The 24,692-nt window shown below is 39.7% G+C and overlaps 1 protein-coding gene across 1 annotated transcript in view; it reads right to left on the reverse strand.

Moving 5' to 3' along the window:
- Positions 1-24,692, reverse strand: part of STAC (SH3 and cysteine rich domain) — a 69,319-nt gene that overhangs the window by 18,172 nt on the left and 26,455 nt on the right. Inside the window, exons 3-6 of the mRNA XM_065753386.1 lie at positions 9,127-9,227; positions 6,511-6,592; positions 4,673-4,788; positions 298-370 (exon numbers count right to left, since the gene is read on the reverse strand). Of these exons, the coding sequence (XP_065609458.1) occupies positions 298-370; positions 4,673-4,788; positions 6,511-6,592; positions 9,127-9,227 (372 nt within the window). The remainder of the gene's footprint in view (positions 1-297; positions 371-4,672; positions 4,789-6,510; positions 6,593-9,126; positions 9,228-24,692) is intronic.

Raw genomic sequence — 24,692 nt, forward strand, 5'->3', positions numbered from 1 at the left:
TTGTTTCACTTTGCCAATGTGGAGCTGAAACTTTTTGCCAATGTGGAGCTGAAACTTTAAGGTGACTAGTCTAGAGTCATGAAGCATGGGAGATAAGGAATAGACGTGAGCCTGGTTCAGTGTCAGGTCTGGACAGAACAAATTATGGAAACCAGTGGCTTGGAGCTCAGCTGACATTCAGAAAAGCATTCCCCAAATTAGCTTGTTGCCCCACCCATCTCCCCCTTCCAAATCCAGAAATGGGCTCTACAGAAGGCCAACACATGTGAAATGCCATCCTGGCCTAGCAGCACTCACCACTGTTGCTGCGTTTCCTGCTTATGTCAAGGCTGCTATCGGCCTCCTCAGGAACTTCAGCCAGATCAGCTGTCTGCAGGGACAAAGAGAACAAATGAGATGGGAAAAGCCAGGGAAAGTGAGCAACAAGGTGAAATAAAACCTCTCACGAGCCTTTGGGGAATGTAGCACTTTGGATGCTATCAGAGCAAAGCAAGTCAGCCTGATGGGTCTACCGAAAGCACTGTCTGGTGATGCACAGCAAATACCCTACTTTATAGGGAGCAATAAAAGCACAAAAGGACTCCAGAGAAAATTTTCTCTGTTCAGTACAAAACATTTCTGCAGTGTAAAGTGAAGTGAAAGTAAAGGAATAATTGACTGTGTTAAACAGTATGACTGTCTATATAGAACAGAAGCTTGGAGAACTTGGAGATTATGAAGATTTTCTAAATAGCTGACTACAGGTAAGACTGGCCATTAGTTGAAACTACTGAATAACATTATCATATTATATTATATTATATTATATTATATTATATTATATTATATTATATTATATTATATTATATTATATTATTCTATACTATATTATACTGTATTATATTATTAACCCAAAACACATTTATTCGGTAAAATAACTGTAAGAGAAGTGTGATTTTAATTCCGTTAACATTCTGTGAAAAAAAAAGGAGATGGTGTGTAGTGAAGTCGTGAAGTCAGCCTTTAAATATCTGCCTTCGATTTCTTTTTAAATACTCATCTGGCTGGTATAGTTAGGGACAAATGAAGCCCAAATATTATTGTTAGAATTACTATGATTTCTTATGCATACCATATTAATGTCAGTCATGATTAGAGACCCATTGTTCTAGGACACAGGAAAACATGGGATGACAAGCCTCTCAAATACACTCTGCGTAAGGCACTGGATTCCTCAGCTGGGTAGTTGGCTTCTCCATGTATAGCCTGACAGGAACCAGGAGCCAGTCCAAACAGCTCTGTCCGAATCTAACCTCACAGAGCTTCTCTTTCTGAACTTCCCACCTACCACTTCTTTTGGATAAACATCACCATACAAACAAACAAACAAACAAACAGAACTTTAAACTGCAGATTAGGTCACCGTTTCCAATATTAACAACTTTAAGACCTTATATGCTCCTAAGGTTTATTTCTTGTTAACAGGACTTTAAGACAGATGGAAAGATTTAACTTAATTATTTCATGACACTCTATAATTATACTAAAGACATACCTCTATCTGGTGTTTTGTAGATCTCTGCCGCTGTAGATCCACTGCCTTTGTGTGGGGAGTGCAAAATCTGAATTGCTTTTCATTATTTTTTTATGATTTTTTTTCCTTCCATTAGTGTTGACAACAAAACATTTATTTTAGAAAATACCAATTCAGTATATTTCTTAGGAATTTTGTTTGATCGCTACTTATCACTGCATGTATACTGATGAATGACAAAGTTAACAGTAGATTTATGCCTCAGGTATCCTGTGATTACCATGTCTCCCTTGCTATTTTCACAGCCTTCTACTTTATTTTCTACCATGCACTGTTTTTAGACTTCACCCTTAGGAAAAGGTCATGCATGTATTGCACCTTGTACAAGAGGGTCACCTGTGGATGAGAAGGGACTGTGATAGAAATGATAACGAGTCGGAGTAGAGCATAACTGTGGACTGCTAGTTGCTGGGTGGGGGAGAGAAAGACCATCTTTGGTGAAATACAAAGTGCCAACTATTTTTTAACCCACTGCTGTGGCATGCTCCTCAGACTCCATGAACTAGCATCAAAATGACTGATTATCTTTGTACTTTTTTGGGGTACTACTGCATATGGGATGTGCAATAACAGTCTCTTCAGCGTATAACTCATCCAAAACTTCCTGAAATAACACCACTTACATTTAAGATCTTTTCAGTCAAGAAGTATTGAGAGTCTAATTGAAATGGTAGAGGTACAAAGCTACTTTTGAGAAGACTAATAAGAAATGGAATCACATTTACATCACCTCAAGTGACTTTCTGTATAAATGTAGGTTGCAGAAGTACATTCTGAACGAAGCAGTAGGTAGTAAATCTGGAACATATGGCTACTTTCTTTTACGGGAAATGCAGAATCCAGGCTGAAAATCACAGTGGTTGCATCCACACTGCACAGTCATATTAAAAATACCTCAGCTAGATAAGAGCAAGATGGTATCTATACTCTGGGCAGACTTGAGCTTTAGTCCTGGAAGTTGTAGAGGCAGGGCATGGCTCCTGGGCTTGTTGCCTTTGCTGTTAACTATTCTTGGCAGGTACTGCTATACTGCTCTGTGCCTGAGTTAACCATCTCATGACTTGGACACACTTGTGAGGTGCAGTAGGAACCTAGGTGTCAGCGAGCCCCTGGTGTCCCTGGTTTAGTCCTGTGGCAGAAACCCTGAAGCACTCCCCAGCTGCCAGGGTTGGGGCATGATTGAGCTGCAAATTCTTGATGATGCTGTGAGCCTCACAGCTGCAGTACTGTTTCTGTTTTGAGAGGAGCAGAGCAGCACATAAGTGAGAAGAGAGACCACTGGGAAAGAATTTTAGTCCCTGTGTGTTATTAACTGCACAGGCACTGACAGCTTGCATGTTCTGGTGCATTTTTACCTGGGCTTTAAGGGCATTTTTTATCACCCCCTGCTCTGGCCACTGGCCAGTGTCTGCTCCTTTGTCACACATCACAGTTGTGAAGCAATATGCACTTATTATTTTGATCAGGGTTGGGTCTGTCCCTGTTCTTTGTTCTTGACTTAATCCACAGGCTTGCACCAACGGAATTTGTGGTTTCAAATGCCTCGTTATTCAGTTCACTAGTGTTTTCTATTTTCTGTATGCTGACACGTTTTACATTCTCTCTCAGCCTCAATACCCTGCAGAAATTCCCATAATGAACCTGCGTTTCTCATGCTACACCCACACCCTACCTAGTTATGATCACTTCTCTAGGGAAAACACAGCATTCATGATTTCTGAGCTTAAGTAGTCATTCATAATTCAACATAATGCTTTATTGATTTAGAAAGCAATAACTGCGTTTGTAGAACTTCTGTTTCAAGTAAATGAAATAATTGAAAGAAAGAAGTGTAATCACAATGTGACAGGTGGTAGGGTCACTTTGGGTTTAAAAAAAAAAGGAAATAACCAAATTGCTTTTAAGGCACAAACAAGAGTGGATCAAGGACGTGTCCTTTAGTAACTCCCATGCAGATTTCACTCAATTCTTGGGTGAATTTGTTTTCTTCCCATTCGAGAAATGAATATCTGTTTTAGAGACCACCTATACCACCTGAAGTTACCATTCACTCATGTGAGTGAGCATAGTTTTAAGTTCTAGGAAAACACTGTACCAAACGTAACTACATTTTAGCTCAAGTGTAAATTAAACATGTAAGTATTTGCACAGAGGCCTGGAGACCAAGTATTACAGTGTTTCTGTATGTGATAAGTTTTTTTCTGAGTTGAGTGAAGGAAAGATTGTCAGATAGTATGGGTCTAATTTTTAGACATGACAGTCAGCTCCAGTCTGAAGTGCATTTTGTTGTGACTGCCTTTTGAGATGTGCAAGAATCTCTTGGTAAAAATTAAAAGAGATAATCTAACCTCATGGACACCAATACTGTTGAAATATCGTTTCTCTTTACACTAATTGTCAAATAGTATTGTTAAATTAAACAGAGATTTACAACAGACAGGGCTAAGAGAACTCCTTCTTCCCTTGTCCACATTCTCTACTCTTGCCATGGTCCTGAAGAAAATGACTTCCATGATGGATGAGAATAAATGCTAAGTTTTAATATGGAAGTGAAAATCTCTTTGTCAGGTTATAACATGCTAAGAACACTTGTCAGCATTTGAAGTTTGGAAAGAGGAGCTTAAATCTGTGACATTTCTCTCATGAGAATAAAATGGACTTCTAAATCTAGAAACTGAGTACTCCAGCTTATCAGTGTCAAGGGTGTGAAGGGTAAATGTACACTATTAACAGCAGGCAGGATGTCCATTCTGGCATCACTGTTATATATTTCTGTTCTCTTTTCATTTTTACATATATAGACCAAAAGAAATGAAAAGAATATTATCTCTTTTTCCAGTCCTATAGAATTAATTTGTATTTTTTTTAATTATTTTGTATTTTTTTCTTTTTCTCAGGAGTTGTCTAAAAAATACTGTTTATAAAGTGTTTTCTTGCCTCATCTTGGGAGCTGGGAATTAGTTTAATGGTGTTTTCTTTTTGTGTGTATTTGCTTTACAGCTTGAAATACAAGTTCTGTGAACTCCAGAACCAACTCCTGTGAATGAGTATGTATTGCTTCTCCACAAAGAAAATGGAAGGAAGATGTGGGATACTTACAGAGTTCCTATTGGGAGAATCAGACCCACTTCCAGAACTTCCCTTCTTGGTTTTCTGGGCTAAAGAAGTCCCAAAGCGGAGAGTTTCATACACAGGATCAACCTTATTGCCACAGGCTGCAATGGAAGGAGTAAAACATACATCGGTCTCCCAAGGATATTTTTACCCAGTTTCCTGCTCCACTCCAACTGCTTGTACTGACATGTTCGGATACATGTTTAGAATACAAGTTGAGGGACTATCCTGATAAAAAGCACTTGAAGAACTTAACAGAATTGGCTTCTGCTACCGACTTTTTGCTGTATTTTTGCTCACATTAACTTTTCTTCACACAGGCTCTCTGAGTCCCTGCCATTGTCTCATCTCAGTTCACCCGCAGTCTTTCTTCCCTAAACACTACCAATGCTGCCTACATTGGCATGCGTGAGTTAACACACCATGAGGCTTTAACCCATGTTTCTTGCCTATTTGTACCACTAACTTCTTTGATTGCTCTCCATGCTGCATACTTGATGGGAAAAAACTTGCATCTTCCCTGAGCATCTGGGTGGTGTGTGTGGGCTTTCACCTTCATGCCAGTAGCCCTCACAATGCTGTTACTGGGATAATGTGGATAAATAAGATGACCTCGACCTTCCTGGGAAGGTGTTGATAGCCCCAGTGGGATCTGGGAGCATTCATGAGAAGATACTTGCTATTGGAAATGCGTTCCAGGTTGCCCAGCATAGTCTAGGGGAAGTCAGAAAAGGCCACCATCCCCACTGGCATGGCTGATCATTTTCACTCCCACACTCTCTTAGCTAGTCCCAAAGTAATCTCCCATGGAAGAGAATTGAACATCTTCAATTCACATGCATGGATCCAGATAAAACCCTTTTATACACACTGCCTCATTAGACCTCAGCTTCCCTTGTCATACCAGGCAGTAGATGCTTAGAATACAGAATCTTAGTAACACTGTATGTGAGAGAAATTTGGGCAAAGTACTAAAAAAAATGCTTGGGAATTTGACTTTTGATGGGAACAAAGTACATCTTATTTTTAAGTCAGAGATTACTCAGAATGCTTCAATTACTTATGACAAAAATGACAGTGATGGATGGTTTTTAGAAAGAGAATCTTAGATGAAATCTATGTAACTGGCTTCCTTTTTTCTAAACAACAAAATAAGCGTTCTCAAGAAAGCCATTTTAAACTGACTATTTACTTTTGGCAATCATCTTTTCATACGCCAGGTTTGCCTGCTCAGACTACTTCTGACTGGGGAAAAGTATTATCCAGGACCAACTCAATTTCTCCATTTCATAAATTTTTCTTTTCAAGTATTACAGTGAGCAAAATTCAGTCTTTTAAATACCTGGACAAACTGCTGAAGCATTCTGTAAGGAAAAATATTAGAAAAGTAAAAAAAAAGGCGAGTGAAAAAAAGAACAAGAACCTCATGAAGCCCCTTAAGGTCCAGACCAGTAGTTTAAATGCATCCCATTGCTGTGATCTCTGTCTCTTCTGTAGTTCTTCCCAGCTCAGACCTTCATTTCAGTATTCAACTGTTTCTTCCTAAGTTCCTTACTTTGAGCTCATGTAGTTAATATTATCAACAGAATGATTACTAGGAGGTTACATGTAGGGGGTTTTGAGTGAAACACACAATAAACACACCCTCTCCTCTTCCAGCTTTGTATCTTTGAAGTGGTCCTTTCCTGAGATGGCAGAAGGATATCCAGTCACTGAAAGGAGCTGGAAGGCAGCTGAGGGCAAATACCATGGCTGGAAGTCTGCCGCTGCTGTTGCAGAGCACTGCCAAAGGGAGACTGAACGGAAAAGCAATCAGAACCTACCAATAGGCATCACTTCTTTGATGCAGCCAAACTGTTCATGAATGAGAAGTGGTGAGCTGTAGTACCGTCGAAATCCCTTTGGCTGGAGGGAGAGAAAGCAAAAACATGTGAAGTGCATTGCTGCCACGATTGACATTGTAGAAATAACCTCAGCTCTTTGGCTAGTGGCATAACAGTGCTTCTTTTCTCTTTTCCTGCAGAGTGTGGTGAAACTGGAAATTTGTCTTCTGTTTTTGAATCACTGTGGGGTGCAGAGATCAGTGTTTTATTTAATTTTTATCCTGGAAAAAAGTAATTTCCCGTATTTGTGTGGAAAAAGAAGGAGCTCATTTCCAGCCTTTCTTTTCTTTTGTCTCACACAAAAGCAACACTAATTAATTGCAGCAGAAGTGCTGAATCATTAGATGTTCTGAGAAGCTCTACATTCCTTTCTCCATTTCTTCTTATGTGATGTGAATTTCCACTGTTTTGCATTTGCTAAACATACATCTATTATTCCCCATGTTTCCATGAATCAATTTTTTAGGTTATTCTAAAATTTGCTGCTGACTGACCACAGTTTCCACTCGTTTTTTTTTTTTTTTTGCTTTTTTTTTTTTTGCCTTGCAAGGTCTAAAAACTCCCCAAGTCATCTCCACATGCCCCCTAAATGTCTGATGGTAAAGAAATGCACTGTAGCAACTCAAGCTACATCACTGAAGAATACCCAGTATAGCCAACAATGGTGCCCTGTATTGCTCCATAAACAACTCTTAGAAGATTGAATATTTCTTGTTATTTTTCTGTTTACCACCTCAGACTGGAAATACTTCAGGCAAAGGCTGAGTACCTAAGATGAAGGTGCTAACACCTAAGCCATTGGAAATGCCAATCAAGGCATTACAGATTCAGAAAAGTTCTCTCAGATCTCTGATCTCAGCAGGCTGTGAGACCCTCTAGCCACAGTGAGAAGCGGAAAAGCCTCATGAGGATGTGCATATTTTCTGTATCTTATATTCAGTATGCATTAAAAAATTATGTAGAACTAGTTCTTTCACTAACGAGCTGCAGTATGGGTTGAGCAGGAACAAGGGGGCTGATGAATTTGTACTTACAGAAACAAATTCCAGATTCCCCAGCTTCAGTTTAGACCCAAACTAAATTCAGACACCACATGAACTCATAAAACTCCCATGACTCTGCTGGAATTCTTCCTGCTATAAATTTGGCCTCTTGTTTTCTGTCTTTGTCAACTGACCACCACAAGAGTTGAGGCTGGAATCGGGCAATGTGTGAAACAATTAATGTGATTTAATAGTTGACTTGTCCCAAGCCTGCAGTAAGATACTTCTGCTCTTCACGGATCAACTTCCTATACCAGAAAGCACCAAACCAGGACTGTGATTATGCTTTAAATGCATAAAGATTGGCTTCAGGACTATGAAAAACAATAGCAATCGTTGAATATACTTGAAAAGATCTTTCCAGGGAGAAGTACGTTTCCTACTTCTTTTTTTTTTTTTTTTTTCAAATCAATGCTTGGTTGTTTTTTTTTTTTTTAATCATTTAACATAGTAAGGCTGTTTATACTTAGTTCAGATTTGCCTTCAGCTGGTACATGTTTGCAACAGAACTGAAATCATCTGAAACACAAACTGGACAGTTACCAACCACATGAAGTTGTACAACAGCAAGTGCCAAATTCTGCATCTGTCGTGGGGCAGCCCAGGACATATGTACACACTGGGGGACAAGAGGCAGGCCTCACAGAAAGGGGCCTGGGGGTTCTGGCTGATGGCAAGTTGAATCTGAGTCAGGAATGTGCCCTGGCAACCCAAACCATACCCAGGTCAGGGGAGGGTCAGGTTGGGGGTTAGGAACAGTTTCTTCACCAGAGGGTGGTGGGCATGGAACAGGCTGCCCAGGGGAGTGGGCACATCCCCAAGCTGTCAGAGTTCAAGAAGTACTTACACAATGCTCTCAGACATAGGGGTTAGATTTGGAGTGGTGATGTGTTGGCTAAGAGTTGGACTTGATGATTCTTATGAGTCCCTTCCAACTCATGATATTCTAAGGTTCTATCATTTGGTGAACATGTGTACCTGTTTTTTATATTCCAATAATTTTTATATGCCAAATTATCATTTTTCTAAGTTTTTTTTTCCCCCAGGAGTAATTAATTGAATCATTTTCCCATAAAAAGTGACCAAGTTAAGTTAGAATCTTTTCAAACACAGTATCCTGCCTTTGCCAATAACATAGTTATGGTGCTGTGTCCCATATAGGGCAGGGCCCCTCCAAGCCTCTGCAAGCTCTGTGGTGTCTCACTGTGAAATATCTTTCAGTTTTCTTTTTAAGATGGTTTTTCTTCAAGCCCTAACAATGGAAAAAACAATGAACAAAATATGATGAATTTTTCATTCGTTAAACTGCACTGAAATGTTTTGACTAATTGATAGCTTTCCCCACAGTGATTTCCACTACAGTAAGTATAGTTTAAATTATGGGAATTAATTCTAATATTCTGCTCAATTTAGATTATGTAACTGTTGTTTTCAGCTAAATGCCAGCCAGGGGGTCTGGACCACAAAGCAGTGTGCCCCCCACTGCACTTGAAGCCCCGGGCTGCTTACTTACCAGCTTGCCCATGCAACGCTGTTGTCCAGTACTGTCTGCACACTTGTGGTGGATGCTCATCTTACAAGCCTTACAGCGCAGTCCATGCTTAGCATTTGTCCCTGTGAAGTGCACGGAAATGATTTGATTAGACAAAATCAATAGTTTCCATGCACTTAACAAATTTCGATGCATTTAATGAATGACCTGAAAGAGCTAATGGGGAGGTCAGTAGTGGTAGTGTAAATACGGATGGCAAACTTTGTCTTGCCTACTTTTTAATGCATGCTTTTACATGCTTTTTCTTTTCTTTTTTTTTTTTTTTTTTTGCTTTTTTTCCCCAGTCTTTTAATTTCTGGCACTTCTCCTCCAGGCTCCTTCCCAGGCTAGTGCTGCCTTTGGATATATAATGGATTAAGCTCTGTTGTGTGATAATGTGATGATGCTGAGCCAGCTTGCATGGCATAGCTCAAGCGGCTGCCACTCTTGTTTCCCCAGATCACTGTTCAGGGGCATGTAGAAGTTGCTCCTTGCACCTTGCACATCCCTGAGCTGGGCAGCAAGGTTGCCATCAACCTGATTTTGCTTTCCTTCACTGAAAATGGAAAAACCTGGTGCCACATGTTAGGGAGCTCCAGTACAAATTTTGCCATACACAAGAAGACTTCTCCCAGTACTGAAGAACTGTTCCCAGTACTGCAGAACTGTAGCTCTGAATTATATTTAGTGTAGACCTACTCTTAAAAAGAGTAATGTCTGTCTTCCAGGAAGGAACAATCACTCTTATTCATGCATACTTAAGACTTCCTGAACTACATAGTAGCAGCTAAGCTGCAGCAACTCTTTTCCTCCTGCCACAGGACTGTATAAATGGGGTGAGTCAACAGCATGTCAGTTCATTACCATCAACTGCGAATAAGAAACAAAGTAGTAAAAATAAAAACAAAAAACCTTTTGACATTTTAAACTGGCCCTCATTAGTCATACGTGATAGGAGAATTAGTCAAGAGTCAGAAGATCACACATCTGAAAGTACTCGTAGATCCTGATTATTTGAGTTGTTAACATCATGTACACACTGATGACTGAATTCAGTGAAATGCTGCTTCTGAAAGAAGCACTTCAGGGTAAGATGAATCAAGTTGGTGTCAGAAAATGAGCCCTGTTGAGACCACTTTCAGGGGAAGAGGTCCCTGAAGTGGCCACTTCCAATCAGGTGAAGGCAGGCTGCAAGAGCTGGGGATGGTTGCACTACGACAAGCTTGGACGTATCACTTCTGTGATGTTTCCAGGACAGGTAATTGGCCAAATCACTGCCTTCCTGCTGAGACTGTTGATGACATGAGGAGTGAATGAGGCTTGGCATTTTGGGTGCACTCCAGGGGCCCCTAGGTGCTGCTTGTATGACCCCTCTCAACTGAATCAATGCATATGCAGTTAGCTTCACCCCGGGCTCTTTTTAACTTGTAAGAACAAGATTTACTCTAATATATCCATGTGTTGTTTCTTTTTTTTTTTTTTTCTTCCCATGTGGTTGCACTTGAATTAGTGTGCTGTGATGATTTTTTTTCCCATTACACTTTCTTTTCAATAACATATGCTCAAACCAATTTGACTTCTGTGGATCTGTGCTTGTGTTAGTGAGAATGAAATGCTGTATCACCCTTTCTGACTGTCTATGACAAACACAGACAGCTGTGAGAAAACAGGACTTCCTCCACAATATTTTATTAGATCTACAGGTTGGAATAAAAAAAGCAAAATATCATCATATTTTGCCCACACAACGGGTACTTAAAATCAGTGTTTACACTGTCACATTCTCTCATGCTGGTCTTCAACTCAGGACTCTTACCTGCTTTACCATGTCACTCCTGAGATTTAGCTGAAGGGATAAGTCAGTGCCACAGTCCTTTCTGCCGACTCTATTATGCTATTCTATCCATGTTAATGCTAATGTTACAAGCTGGATACTGGTCCTTACATGGCATAACTGTGTAATCACAGGATATACACATTTTTTGATGTAACAGCACACCCAACTGATGTGCAAAACACATGTAGGGTGTGCTATTTTCAAAAAATTCACTTTTTAGAAGAGAAATCTATGGCTGTGTGAAAATGAGCCACAATCCATCTAATAAAATAAATTACAAAAGAGTAAGACTACATTTCTACTGCTGAATGCCATTTGTTTCCTACAGGTAGGTAAACAGGTGCTTCAAAGAGAGAATTATTTCAGTCACATATTTGAAAGATTTTAAAATCAAAATGAAACTGCCTGTAACTATCAAAAGTTTCAATCCTCAATTCATTGTCACTTCTAACTACTTTGGTTTACTGTGCAGAAAAGCAGCTTGAAAGTAATTTGCATGTATCTCCCTGCCTCCCTCTGAGGAATAACTAAAGGGCTTAAAGAAGCAGAGTTAATTCCATATTTACTTACCCATCATACTTCAAGCTCTGAAAAAGACATTTATATGGGGAATGTTTTAATTTTCCCTCAGGATAATTCTTCCTTCTTTCCCATCTCCATCACACTAACTCAAACCTCTCCAGAGAATCACATCTAAGATATTTCAAAAGCATGCCAGATGTTAGACAACTGCATATTGACAATGTATCTGCCTCCCAGCTCCTGAGATTCAGAACTGAGGTGCAGCCATAGTTCACAGTGTGGAGAAGGACTGGTCCACATGCAGTACAGGTGTCAATGAGACCAGGATTTGCACTGTGGTTAGGTTTCAGGCTCACATGCATGCAAGCCTATTGCCTTTGTAGTTGCTTGAATGGAGCTGTTTTTTATCAGCATCCCTGTAGTTTGACATAAGGAAAAATCAGGCAGAACATGGGTGTTGTAAGCAAGTTATGTAGAGTTGGGTGAGCATGCTGCCAGTCATGCCAGAGGTGTTTCATTAGCCTAAAGAGATGGCACAGGAGATAACAATGTTGGGAAACTGACAAATACATTCCTCCAGAGCACAAGTGAAGGCAAGGGGTTTGTTCTAAGCGTCTTTTAAAAAGAAAAAAAAAAAGTGGTATTAATGGCTAAAAGTAAAAATGATAATAATTATGTTAATAATAATAATGACTCACTGGGGCAGACTATTTGAAGGGAAATTGGTCAGTTTCACTCGTCTCCCATAGGGCAACAGGGTGTATAAGAAGTTAAAATCCACTCTGTGGTCTGCTTATTGCCACTGGGTTAATCTCTTTGCAGGCTGAAACGTGGGGAACAGGGAGAATTCTGTTTCAGATAGTCACAGCAGTGTTTGTAAATGGCACTATTCCTGTGAAGCCTGGGACACTATAACACTCTTCTCTAGGACTTCTGTAGGCCATATTGCTCTCTGCTTCTGGCAGTCTGACTGCAGCCCACCATTTATTCCCACAAGCAGATACTCTTCTGTACTAATTTTCAGCACAGCAGGAAGCTACTGGTATAAAGTACTCAATGAAATGCCTTTATCCACCTGGAATGTGCCAGTCAATTCCATTTGTGGTAGATCAGAAATACAATTAAGAGAAACCTTGAGCACATTAACTACAGTTTGCTTCAGTATCCTTTCAAAGAAGGAGGAGATGAATAGCTTTGATGGACTCTTTATCATTACCTTAAAAATATAATTATCTTCATTCCCTTCTCCAAAGACCCTTATTAAGGTTACATAATCAAATTGTTACAAGTTGAGCATGTTAGAACAAAGGTTCTGCTCGCTCTCTTTTTTTGCAGTCTTGGAATGTGAGATATTTTAATTTAAGGCACAGCATTTCCTTCAGTAAACAGGATAGACAGTGTTCAGTGAGTGGCCAGCTCTATTCAATACTTCTTCACTGGTCTGCACGTGTTCCTTTACATCATCTCTTGAGTATCATATCTGCACCACTCCCAAATAGAAGATGATTAATAACATCACAGGCTTACCTGTGTGCCCACTATCTTTGTTTCTTTATGGCTTGCAATATGAACATGTTTGACAAAACTTAAATAACATGGATCCCATTTGATGGAATAAAAGTAAAACCATCAGAGGTGTCACTGATGGGCACTGCTTGGTCCAGATGCCAGCATGTAAGTCATAAAATTTTCAAATCATTAAAACTGGGCTTTAGAATGGAAAATACTAGATCATGTTCAGCAAACTCGTATTTCATATAAACTCAATAGACAACAAAGTTGTGGAATTCTTATAGGAAAAAAGCATACATTCATGTGCATTTGTTCTGTGCCTTGTTTATTAATGTATCTTCATTTTCTCATAGTCAGTAAAGTCTCCTATTGTTTTGCAAATGAAAAAGCCAAAAATGTCAAAAGAAACCATGTTTCACTGAAAGAAAATGAGGAAATTTAACGTCAGGACTCTTGAGTAGCTCTTAAACAGACTTACAAACGAGGTTCTGTCACAGTCATTTTCTTCAGACACCAACTAATGCATCCAGACTCCCAGTACTAGAAGGACACATTGTTTTGAGAAGCAGGTCACATTTAATAACACCTTGCTAGAAATAATCTACGACTAGGTCAGCTCCCATTTGAATACCTAAACCGGAGGCTAGGCTTTTCAGAACAGCCATGGAAAATTCAGTCTTGAACTGTTCTGATAATCTGATCCTGAATACTACCCAAAAGACATACTACATCACCTTCATAAATCTGAGGCTCTTTTGGAGGAAGCCGTAAAGGGATCAGAACACAGGTGAATGGAAAAAACTGAAGGCAGAGAGAAACAGATGAGACAGAAAGGGCAGAATTTGATTTCAAGGCTTTATGCCTGTCTCTCCAATTAAACTAGTTTAGAAACTACACTGCGTTTCAGGAGAATGGCATTTATCTCAAGGAATGTAAATGAGAATTATTTGGTCACATGCTTGCAAAGGAAACCTTTATCATCCTCTTGGCCAGCACAGCTCTGGCCACAACACTGCTGCCTGTGCTTTTTGTCTGTTGTTTAAAGACTGAGCATAAGATTAATAGCAAGTGAGTGAGAATGATCTCTGCAGCCCGAAGAAATCTGAAAGGAAACTGCAGATGCTGGTAACAGCATGACATTATGCCGAGTGTATAAAGATATCTATATTAGGTACTTAGGCTAAAATGAAAAGGGAGAGAAAAAAAAAAGGTAAAAAGATTCAGGTCTCTTATCAGAAAGTAGAAGGGCAAAGACATGGACTGTCATCTCCAACTAATCCAACTGCGACCCAACGAATATTTGTTGTTGTTCCAGCTGAGATGAACATGCTAGTCTGAAATGGCCTTGATTTAAAGCTTGCATAAATAAACACATTTAAAATTACATATTTTCCACAGAACTTCAACTTCTGCTGTGGGAGGCTGATAAAAATAATGAGTGTGTTGCCCCTTTCTCCCAAAGCGCATTTGGAATTGTCACTGGAAAGCTGTCCCTGTGCCAGAATTTCTGGGAAATTGAGGATTTTAAGCAAGCTGGGCCAGCACTGTAACAGTGAGAGGTTTGGGATGAAACCTTAGAAGGAGAAAGAGAAGACCCTGAAATGGCACTGGTGCTTCTGTATCCATCTCAGCCTTTGTCTAACCTCCTCCCCTGCTCTTTTCCTCATTTTTTTTAATTAATTGTTTTTGCATAACAGCTCTGTTGCTGAAAGGATGGAGACTATCTTTAAAAATTCCTCTATGGCTACTTCTCTCCCCTCAAATGATTGCTGCTCACCTTCCTCCTTTGCATGGACTCAGAGTATGAGAGCTGTGGGCAGAACAGAGAATGTACAGGATACCCATCCCTTTAATGTTAAGAATCTTGATTCCCCCAGCTGACAGTGCAGAGAGGGCAGACATACAAATATGCATCTGGCCAACAGACTGGAGCCCAAAGCCATGTTTCCCAGGCATCCCACATACTCACCACTGTATACTGTTGGCCAGGTGCGTTGACTGATACACAAATATTCACCTCACAGAAAATTATCAGCACCATTAGCAGTTGCTCCATCATGCTTTCTACTCCTAAGCACTCGATTATTGACACGGATTATTGAAAAAAGTGATAAGGAAATAATCAGTTTGCAGTCTGCTGTGTATTTTTCGTAGATTGCCTACAGATAAATGGATTACAGCAGCTCTTGGCATTTCCATTTCAGCTGTTCAATAGGATGTGTTTTCCTGTTCAAGGAGAAGAAATTACAGTTTACAAGTAGGCTTCTCTTTTGACCTGACTAGGTGACCTACACTCATTTGAACAGTGTGGCAAAAGCTCTCCATGCTTGAATATCAGACAAGTCAGATGAAAGAGTTTGAAGTGCATGCAGAAAAGTAGGCAAAAATCTTATTTAGGCACTTTTCCATGAATAACAACAGCAAAGGATTGACTTCAAAGATTTTACCTCCTAGTCGGTATCTTCTTTACAGTCCAATTTGCCAGTTTGAAATGAAAAGAACTGAAGGTAGTTTAAATCCATAGTTCCTCAAAAAGGAGTACGCTGTACAGGCATATCCAAATACACATAGGATCTAGAAGGGGAATCCCTCCATTTGCATCCAAGCTGCCAGGTCTGGACCTGACACCTTGTCTGGTTGGCACAAGCATCCTTTTTTCCTGAGTCCAATTTGTGTCATTCTAAACTGAATTGGGTGGAAGGAGAAGAAACCTGTTTGTGTTTTGTAGACTAGAACTAGATATCCAACCAGACTACCTGTCCTACCCAATTAATAAATTTTAGGTTATGTGCCACTGAGAGGTATGGGTCTGTCTGAATGCCAACCCCACCCAATTTCCCTATAACAATATTCTATGTTTAAATAGCATAAAAAGTTGTCTTGTATGTAGACAGGCCACAAAACAGGGCATAAAATTAGAACTGACTTCCTAGTGACATAGTTTTCTTTAGAAACAATATCCTGAGTTAAAAAAAAAAAACAAAAAACTGAGGCAGTAATTGGCAGGTTTTTCTTTAGGGGCTGTTCCAGAAAAGGAAAATATTCCTGCTAAATTAAAGTTCTTTCTAACTTCATGGCTTTAAAACATACATTTCTGGAAGAGAAAATGCCTTTATTCCTCTTGCAAGTCTACTTTGTAATTCCTTGACAAAGAATTTCCAACGCTGCCAGCCCTCTTATTCTGTGCTAAAGGGTTAGTCAGATTTACTTACAAGGGAAATAGGCTTTTCCTGTCTTTTGGTCCCAAAGAAATTCTCATTCTTAATGTTTAGTGATAAGAAAAGGACAAAATTCACTGCCCCATACTGAAAAATTTGCCTGCAACAGTTTCTATTTGCAATGCACTTTTCACATATCCCGCAGCTTAGCTATAAATGTCTGCCCTGAAAGGAAATAGCCACCTCCATATTTCTTAAAATATTGTCTCACGTTTTTGATCATCAAAACATTAGTTAAGATGCAGGAACAGCATGATAAATAAACTAACAGCTGACTGCATTATTGGAAAAAAAAATCCCAGTCCTGTAAAACCCAAACATAAATTGTCTCTAGCATTCTCTGCTCTAAACAAACTGACAGCGATATCTCAATAACAACTACATTTATAGACTATTGCCAGCAATCTTGAACCTGTGTTCATGTATTTTTGCACTGGGTTGTTTTGTGGAGAAAGAAAATAGCTGGGAGGTGATAGGCATGGACTTGTCAACAGGGGTTGATATTGAACTGCACCAAAGATGATGACTATACCAGAGCTGAGCAGGACAAGGCAAAATGAAGAAATTAAGACCAAAGAAAGACTTTCAGAGATCACTGTCTGATCTTGGTCTCAGTAATATTAGCAAGTATAATGTGGTCAGTAACTCTTCTTGACACGGAGATGATGAAAGTCAGATTTCAACCAGGACTTCTGCATTGGCAGGCTTAAGTTATATATGTTGAAATGAAAAGCCATCCAGATTCAACCTTTTTCTTTCTGTTTTGAAATGCTTTGAAAAAGGACCTGCAGATTTTAGGGCCACTTACAGATGCTGAAATTTTTATTTTTCAAGAGCTTTGCGCCCCTGAAAAGAGAGAAGTTGGAAAGCAGAAAGCTGATACTATGCTGCAAAATTGAGTGTGGTTCTGGACTTGCTGGAAATGTGGGAGAAGAGTTATAGAATAAAAGAACAGCCTGCCCTCAGCAAAGGAATTTAATATCCTCTCTGTTCTGCTAATGGATTTTTAACATTGCTTGTTGCTTACAGAGCTCCATCATCAATAGGCTTGAAATGAGAGGCTGCTAGGTGCCAGAAGATTAGGGCAATCTGACTATAAAAGGTTTAGTTAAAAAAAACCTGATATGTAAACAGCCAACTGCTCTCTGGCCTTCTGCTCTTTCAATCTTACTGAGGGCTTTGGCTCTTTCATCCTGCAGCACAAATGCTCTCTCATCAGCACAACCTCTTGTCATCGTTCCTGTTCTTCATTAGAGCAAACAGACTGGCAACATTTGCAGCAAAGGGTCTCACACACAAAACACTGACATGCAGCTTGCCATGGACATAATTCCTCTGCCTTCCATCCTCTTTTCCCCATTTCAACTGGCAATGGAGCAGGGAAAGCATAAAGACAGGATAACTATGCTCGCCTCTGCCTAACACCCACTGAATGGTCAGGATGTGGCCACAAACAGGCTCTGCTCCACAGCCATTTCTGCTCTTGGATGCACACACAGTTGGGAAGACTTTTTCAGAGGCTGCTGGAGGAGGTGACAGCAGGATAAAACAAGACCAGAGATGACTCAAGGTTATACCATGGGTAACTGGGCAGGTCTTCCAGTTTGGTAGGATCCATTTTCAGGGAAGTTATTGTTGCAGTTAGTCATGGTGTATCGTTTCTTCATAGAATTTTACAATCACATTTCATAAGTGAGTTATTTCAGTTTCCTCCTCGCAGCAATTTTGAAAGCAAAAAGATGAAATGCTAAATTGGGAGAAACATTCAAACGAATCCTTTCAACTCACGTGCAAGTGTTTAAAAAAATCATTTTCAACACCAGTTTTTGCTTAAACTGACAATTTTCAAGAAAAATTCTACTGATTTCAATGACATAAGTTGGATAGAAAAACACTTTTGACTACTTCTGTCATCTGCTCAGAGAGGCAATCACATCCTTCACTGTTATGACCTGAGACCAAATTTAGCCCCTGACTCATAGCAGCTCTGGCTTGAAGCACACTCACAAGATCACCTCTATGTGGTATCAAGTATTGTTTAAAAGAAAGAGGAAAACTTCTGCCAAATGATTGTGAATAAGCTCTTGCAGCTCAGTAAAGCAACAAGACTGTTAACTGTGTCGGGGTCGATCTGGGAATCATAAAGAAATATGAACATTTGATTGGAACTTTACATTACTGCTACATAGATTAACATTTTAAACCAAAAATGCCAAACTGATAACATTTTACCCATCAACAGGAAGAGCTTCAATGCATTATTTAAACTCTCTGTGGTTATCAGTGATTCCCATTATCTGAATTCACCCTAAATTCAAGTAGGAATAAGCCAAACCCACCTAGGTCATGACTTCTCTCATTTACACATGCAGTTTGCACCGGCATGGCTATGTAATCTGTTATCTAGAAGTCTGAATTAAAATACTGGCCATAATTATTACTACACTATTATCAGAGTTAATGAAAAAGATAGGGATAGCAACACTGTGTAGCTATAACCATCTTGCCTGTAGAATTACATAAAAAAAATGCAGTAAATTCCATCAGGCAACTTTGCTTTTAACAAAATGATTTTCTTTGCAACAGAAGCTGTTTGGGTGGAAGTCTCAGAAGCTGTGAACTTTTTTGGGGGGTGAGGGCAGAAGACCTTTATGTCAGAAGGCACTGACACATATCTGTAACACACTAATTGGAAGCTGAGTCAATACATACACTCAGATTCAGGAACTGTCATAAGCAAAAAATAGCTGAAATTGTGAACACCATCAGGGAACAGGTAACTGTGCATATGTGCACAACTAAGTGTCCAAAACTGAACTTGTGAACTCTAAAGCAGCAACCTGTTACTTGCAAGCTTCAGCTAGTATGGTCTGCTTGGAAATTTTCATGATACGGACTAAACAGAAGTGGCACAACATAAATTCTCCAATTAATAAGAAGACATAAGACAGGCACCTCAGTTAAAAGCCTAATTGAGGACTGTGCTTCTTTCTGCGTATCTTCTACTTGGATTGGAGAAGCTGCTGGCTTTTTTCCAGAAGAGCTGGTGCCAGAAGATGGGTTTCTGTAAACATGTGCTCTCGAAGGTAACAAGGGGAACGCCCAGAGTAAGGAAAACATCCTGGAGATGATCACAGATCACAGAATAACAGAATCGTAGGGGTTGCAAGGGAACTCTGGAGATCAACTATTCCAACGCTCTGCTAAAGCAGTTTGACGAATAGATTGCACAGGAAGATGTAGACATCAATGCTGGGGGATGTTCAGGGACTTTGGTCAGTGGTGTCTGATATCATTCAGTGTGAGCAGTATCACAACAGGAACAAAGACGTCTTTCTGCCCAAACTTCCAGAGCCAACAGCAACCTGACTGCAGAGGAGGGGAGATGAAGATCTAGTGGGTAAAACACTGAGGGTGATGGAGGATGTGGGGAGGTAGGGATATAGTAAGTAGGGTAAAGGTTGTAATTCCACTGGTTCTTCAGTAAAACACAGTATCAGTTCCCTCTATGTTGACATTTATACTACCTTGCCTGTGATAAGAGGTCAGCATTATTTCAATTTATTTGGTTTAGAACAGCCTAAGTTTTGTAAATGGGGCACTCTGAAGTTCATCTGTAAGATGTACCCAAGAGATGAATTTTCTCTTCAGAAAACCTCTGTTTCAGCTAACAAAGAGTTTGTTGCCCCTAGAGAACATCACTAAGCAGCTCAGTCTGCGATAGTGTTTCATCAGCTTATTTTGGAAAAACAACAACTACTTATCAGAGGTTGTTGCTCATCTGCTGCTTTTCAGAAGAAACCATACTGTGTTCCCATTCTTGGTGACTTCTGAGATTTGTTGTACTCAGTGGTTGTCTCATACAGCGATTACTAGTACAAAATGGACTTACATGCTCAGCTGCACTGAGGGCCTAAGTTTAGTAAAACAGATTTTTAGTGTAAATCTTCTGTATTTGTTAGTTACAACACTGTGAGGCAGATAACTCAGTAAGCAACTGTAAACAAATGTGCAAATGAGCCCTTCACGATGCCAGTATGCTGAGCTTGTGCTTGCCCCCTTCTTTGTCTTCATGTTTCAAAAGAAGATGTGGAGAACTGCAGTCCGGAAACTTCCATGTAACTCATATCGTCATGGGATATAAGAGCTTGCTACACTTTTGAAAGGTACAGCTTGTAAAAGAGGTTGTATTAGCATTGCAAATATACGTTCCCACACTAATAGTCCCAACACTCAATGTTCCACTGCCAAGGAAGTGCAACAGGGAAATATTGACTATAGTGTTTTAGTTCACAATAACTCAGAGGCTATACTGCCCATACCCTATTTCGTCTCTTGGAATTCTCAAAACAAATTCTCAGCTACAAAACTCTGTTTTTCAACACTGTCAGCACCATTAGCTGTACATTCTCCCCCATGATGAACAAAAGCCTGCATGCCGCACACACAGAAATCTGCAAAAGTGGAGTTGACCCTCTGTTTCACAGTTGCTATAAAGACATAATTGCTAGGAAAATGCTGCCCATGCAGCTTATTTTTCATCAGCTTGAAGAGATGGAATTCAGAAGGCGCCAAATCCAGACTATACAGTCCATCCAAGATTTGCACTGCCCATTTTGATTTTAAAACTAGTATGGGGCCTGGCATTATTGTGTTGCAAGTGAGAAGTTGTCTTCTCTGGCCTGACTGGAAGTTGGAGTCTTCAGGCTGGTCTGTGTCACAACGTAACAGTCCGAGTTGGTGGTTTATCTGGATAATTGTAAATCAGTAAGAATCACTTCTTTCCTATCCCAAAAGACAGTGCACACCACCCACCTGTGTGGGCTGCATCCTTAAATGATGAAAAGCTGCCTATTCATACAGATGAGGTGACTGAGATGTTCTTCATGTGTGACAGCTGTGCATGGCCATCCGGAACATGGTTTGTCTTTCTGTTACCACTGTCACTGCTGCTGAAATGCACCACCCACCACCTCACTGCGCTCACATTCACTGTTTAGTCTCCATAAGCATTCAGCAAATGTCACTTAATGTCAATGGGTGCAATTATTTCCACATGGAGGAATTCAGTGACACACCTTTGCCTTCATACAGACTTCCACGTCAGACACTGTTTGGTCAGGCTGCCCCTCTGCTGCCATCTGTCTCATGGCAACAAAATGTAATGGAATACTGGTGGGAAGGTTCGACCTCTACTGCTGTACCACCATCTGCCTCTGATATTGTGGGCCAACGTAACAAAATAGAAAACATTATTTTCACAGCAGCCTTCAGAACATTTATTTTCATTAAGCATTAACTGCAATTTCATACTAATAGCAATTTTCCAAAAATTACAGTGAGCTTGAAAATTATTTAGTAACAAATGTGAAACATGCTTGATGCTGTTCAAAGACAAATTAGAATTTAAAATATACTTCCATCCTCTTTCCTCAACTAAACTGTTCCTGATTATCCAATTTAGTGTTAACATTCTCGCCACATCTCAGAGGAGGAAGCCCTCCCAGAGGATAAACAGACTAAATATTTGCCTTTCAATATTTGCATTAAAGTATGATTAACTATTTATTACCAAAGAAAAATATTAATTTAACAGATGGATAATATTTAGCCCACTGTAGATACTTCACAAATGTGAGCCCACATGAATAGGATTCTTTTTTTCATGTTTAGAAAAAGTGGGAGAGGTATCCACAGAGCACATCTATACTACATATACCCTATGTGCATCTACTTTCCCTCTCTTCATCCACATCTTAAAATTTTTTGATATACAGACTGTCCACTTTCTGGAAATATTACAGAGTCCAGATGATGCTGTCTATATCTGAGTAATGTATAAGTAGTGGTTGTCCGTGTGCTGCATAAACTGATGAATGTGTAGCACTTAATCTCTAATCTCAGCAGGGTTTTGTTTAGCACTTGTTATAAGGTTCCTCCTGGGAAGAGTTACTGATTTAAGAAAATGATCATTGGAAAAGCCAGGGTCAATGTCAAACTAATAATAATGTTAAAACCATTATTTTGCATCATCACTTAATAAAAAAAAATAAAAAGAGCCATATGTTTCTCCTAAACTCTTGAAAAGAAGGTCAGAGGGGATTGAAGTAACTCACTCACCCACTGATTTTCAAAAGAAGATTTTGGTAGCCAGAACTATTCAGAATCAACTGGAGTAAGAATGTAGGTCTCCTAAATCCAGGACTATCTTTACTGAAGGGAAGGAGAAGAGACAAGGACTTAGGACCATTTAAATAACAGACAGGTTAGCACCTGGTACCAACCACTGACAAGACCACACAACTGCCTCTTTCCCTCACAATCAAAAATAAAAGTCATTGGATTCTAGGGAACCAGATTTCAGAGGGAGGTTGGACTAGATGATATCTCCGGAGGTCCTTTCTAACCCTATGATTTTCTAATTCTATGACTCAGATGCTTTGAAAACTTTCTATAGAGAAATCTGTTGCCCTCTTGCATCAATAATAAACAATATTAGTACATACAATGTTACACTCCATTATAATTTGGAAAATGGATCTGTGAAGGCTCAGCTGTGACCACATAAGCCCACTGGGAAGGTGGTCACAAGCTGATCAAGGGGCATCTCCTCACTCTTGTCCATGGGAACAACTCCTGCATGGCGGTGGCAATACACACCTATGCCCGCGAGATCACCTCTGACTGAGAGATGGCAGAGGGACTAGGAGGAAAGAAAGGTAGGATGAAAATGAAAATAATACTTTTTTAAATTATTATTATTTTTCCTTTGACCCAAAAGAAGACTTTCAGGGAAAAAAAAGCAAAAAAAACCCAACAAAAGGATCTCCAAGGGAGCCCTCCAAACAACAGGCCTTGAACAACAAAGCTTGTGTAGATGTGAAGCAGTCATGACCAGCCTGTGACATTGTATTGTACCCTCGTCTACCTATACAGGCAGGTGTTGATGAAACCAGAATATCTATTTGGAACAGTAAGTCAGGAAGCTGCAATGCAGAAGTCTTTCTTTTCTTCACTCCTGCATTTGAAAAGCTGGGGCCAATTTATCAGTGCTGACTCCAGCTTTATGGAAGACGCTTCCAAGGGAGAAAATGGTTGAAAGTTCCAAAAGCTGCAGCAGCACAATGAAATAAAGAAATAAAGGATTTATTTTAAAGATGTGGCCATTAGGAATTATTCATGGCACTTGGATGGTTGGTTGGAACTCTAAATACACTGGCTAAGCCAGAGCAGACGGTGGTAGAAGTGAATCAGCACTGAAGAGACAGCACAATTTCACTGTTGAAGTGCACTAAGTACTATTAGCAGACTGGAAGTAAGGTGTGGTACAGAGTTATTATTGGTTTTTATCTTTTTGTTTTCTAGAGGTTTATCTGTCTGGAACTGAGTTAGCTTCCTGAGAGAGAAAGTAGAGTAATTTACCTGCAAAGGGACTGCGGTAGTCTGGAGAATCTGCATCCAAGTGAGAAACTCGTCTCCCCTGAGACCTATAAAATGCATATATCTAAGTCACAGGTTCGACTTGCCCTGTTGAAGTTTCAGGTTAAACATTATATCTGTATTATCTCTGTATGTGGGCAATCGTGGCAACATACAGTCTGTGAAAGATGAACACTCATCCAAAAAATATTGCCAATGCACTTATCTGTAGTCCTGTTACTGCTGCTAGTATAAATATTAGAAAATGTCTTAGAGCAGAGTAGCAGAGGTATGATCCAAAAGGACACATTTTAAGCACTGTTGGACTCTGAAGACCATAGTTCTATTTGGACATCCTGAATGCTTATGATTGCCTAGCATGTCTTTCCAGACAAAGATACTCCTGATAAAACAGGTGGTTGGTCATAAATGTATGCCAGTGGTAAGGTCTAACACAGAATGAAACAGCTAAGTACACTTCTGAAAACATAGTGAGACACAAGGACACTTATAAATGAGCAGCTATTCCCTTAAAAAACAGTTTTAAAGGATCAACTTTTAAGTCAGCTATTTTTGAAAGCAAAGTGGCTTACTTTTTTTGCTACACTACTTTTATTTGACTTAGATGGAAGCATATTAATTGTGTGTAATATGCTTGGAATGTGTGGAAAATAAAAATTTTTCCATATGAGTCAGCACAGGAAATGAACTGCAAATGAGTGCAATGTAGAGAAGTCTACAGATGGAGATTTTCTTTTTTTTAATACACCAGAGTAGAGTACTGACATCATGATTTCAGATAGAGCAAAGTACCACAGAGATGACTGATGACACACCAGAGACTGAAGAAGAGCAAGCAAGAACTTCCTTCTGATCAGCACAGTTTAAGCTTCTCATCTGATGCAACGTTAATTTAACAGTTTCTCTCTTTGTTGATGCCAGACAGCTTTGTCTCCCTTTATTGGACATTGCCAAAGCTTACCACATTCTTGCTGAACACAGAAAACTGTAGATAACGCCAAGCCAAAACATCTCTGAAT

The sequence above is a fragment of the Cyrtonyx montezumae genome, unplaced genomic scaffold (assembly GCF_038088225.1).
Source record: "Cyrtonyx montezumae isolate F1298 unplaced genomic scaffold, pur_monq_1.0 scaffold_8, whole genome shotgun sequence".
Classification (NCBI taxonomy): domain Eukaryota; kingdom Metazoa; phylum Chordata; class Aves; order Galliformes; family Odontophoridae; genus Cyrtonyx; species Cyrtonyx montezumae.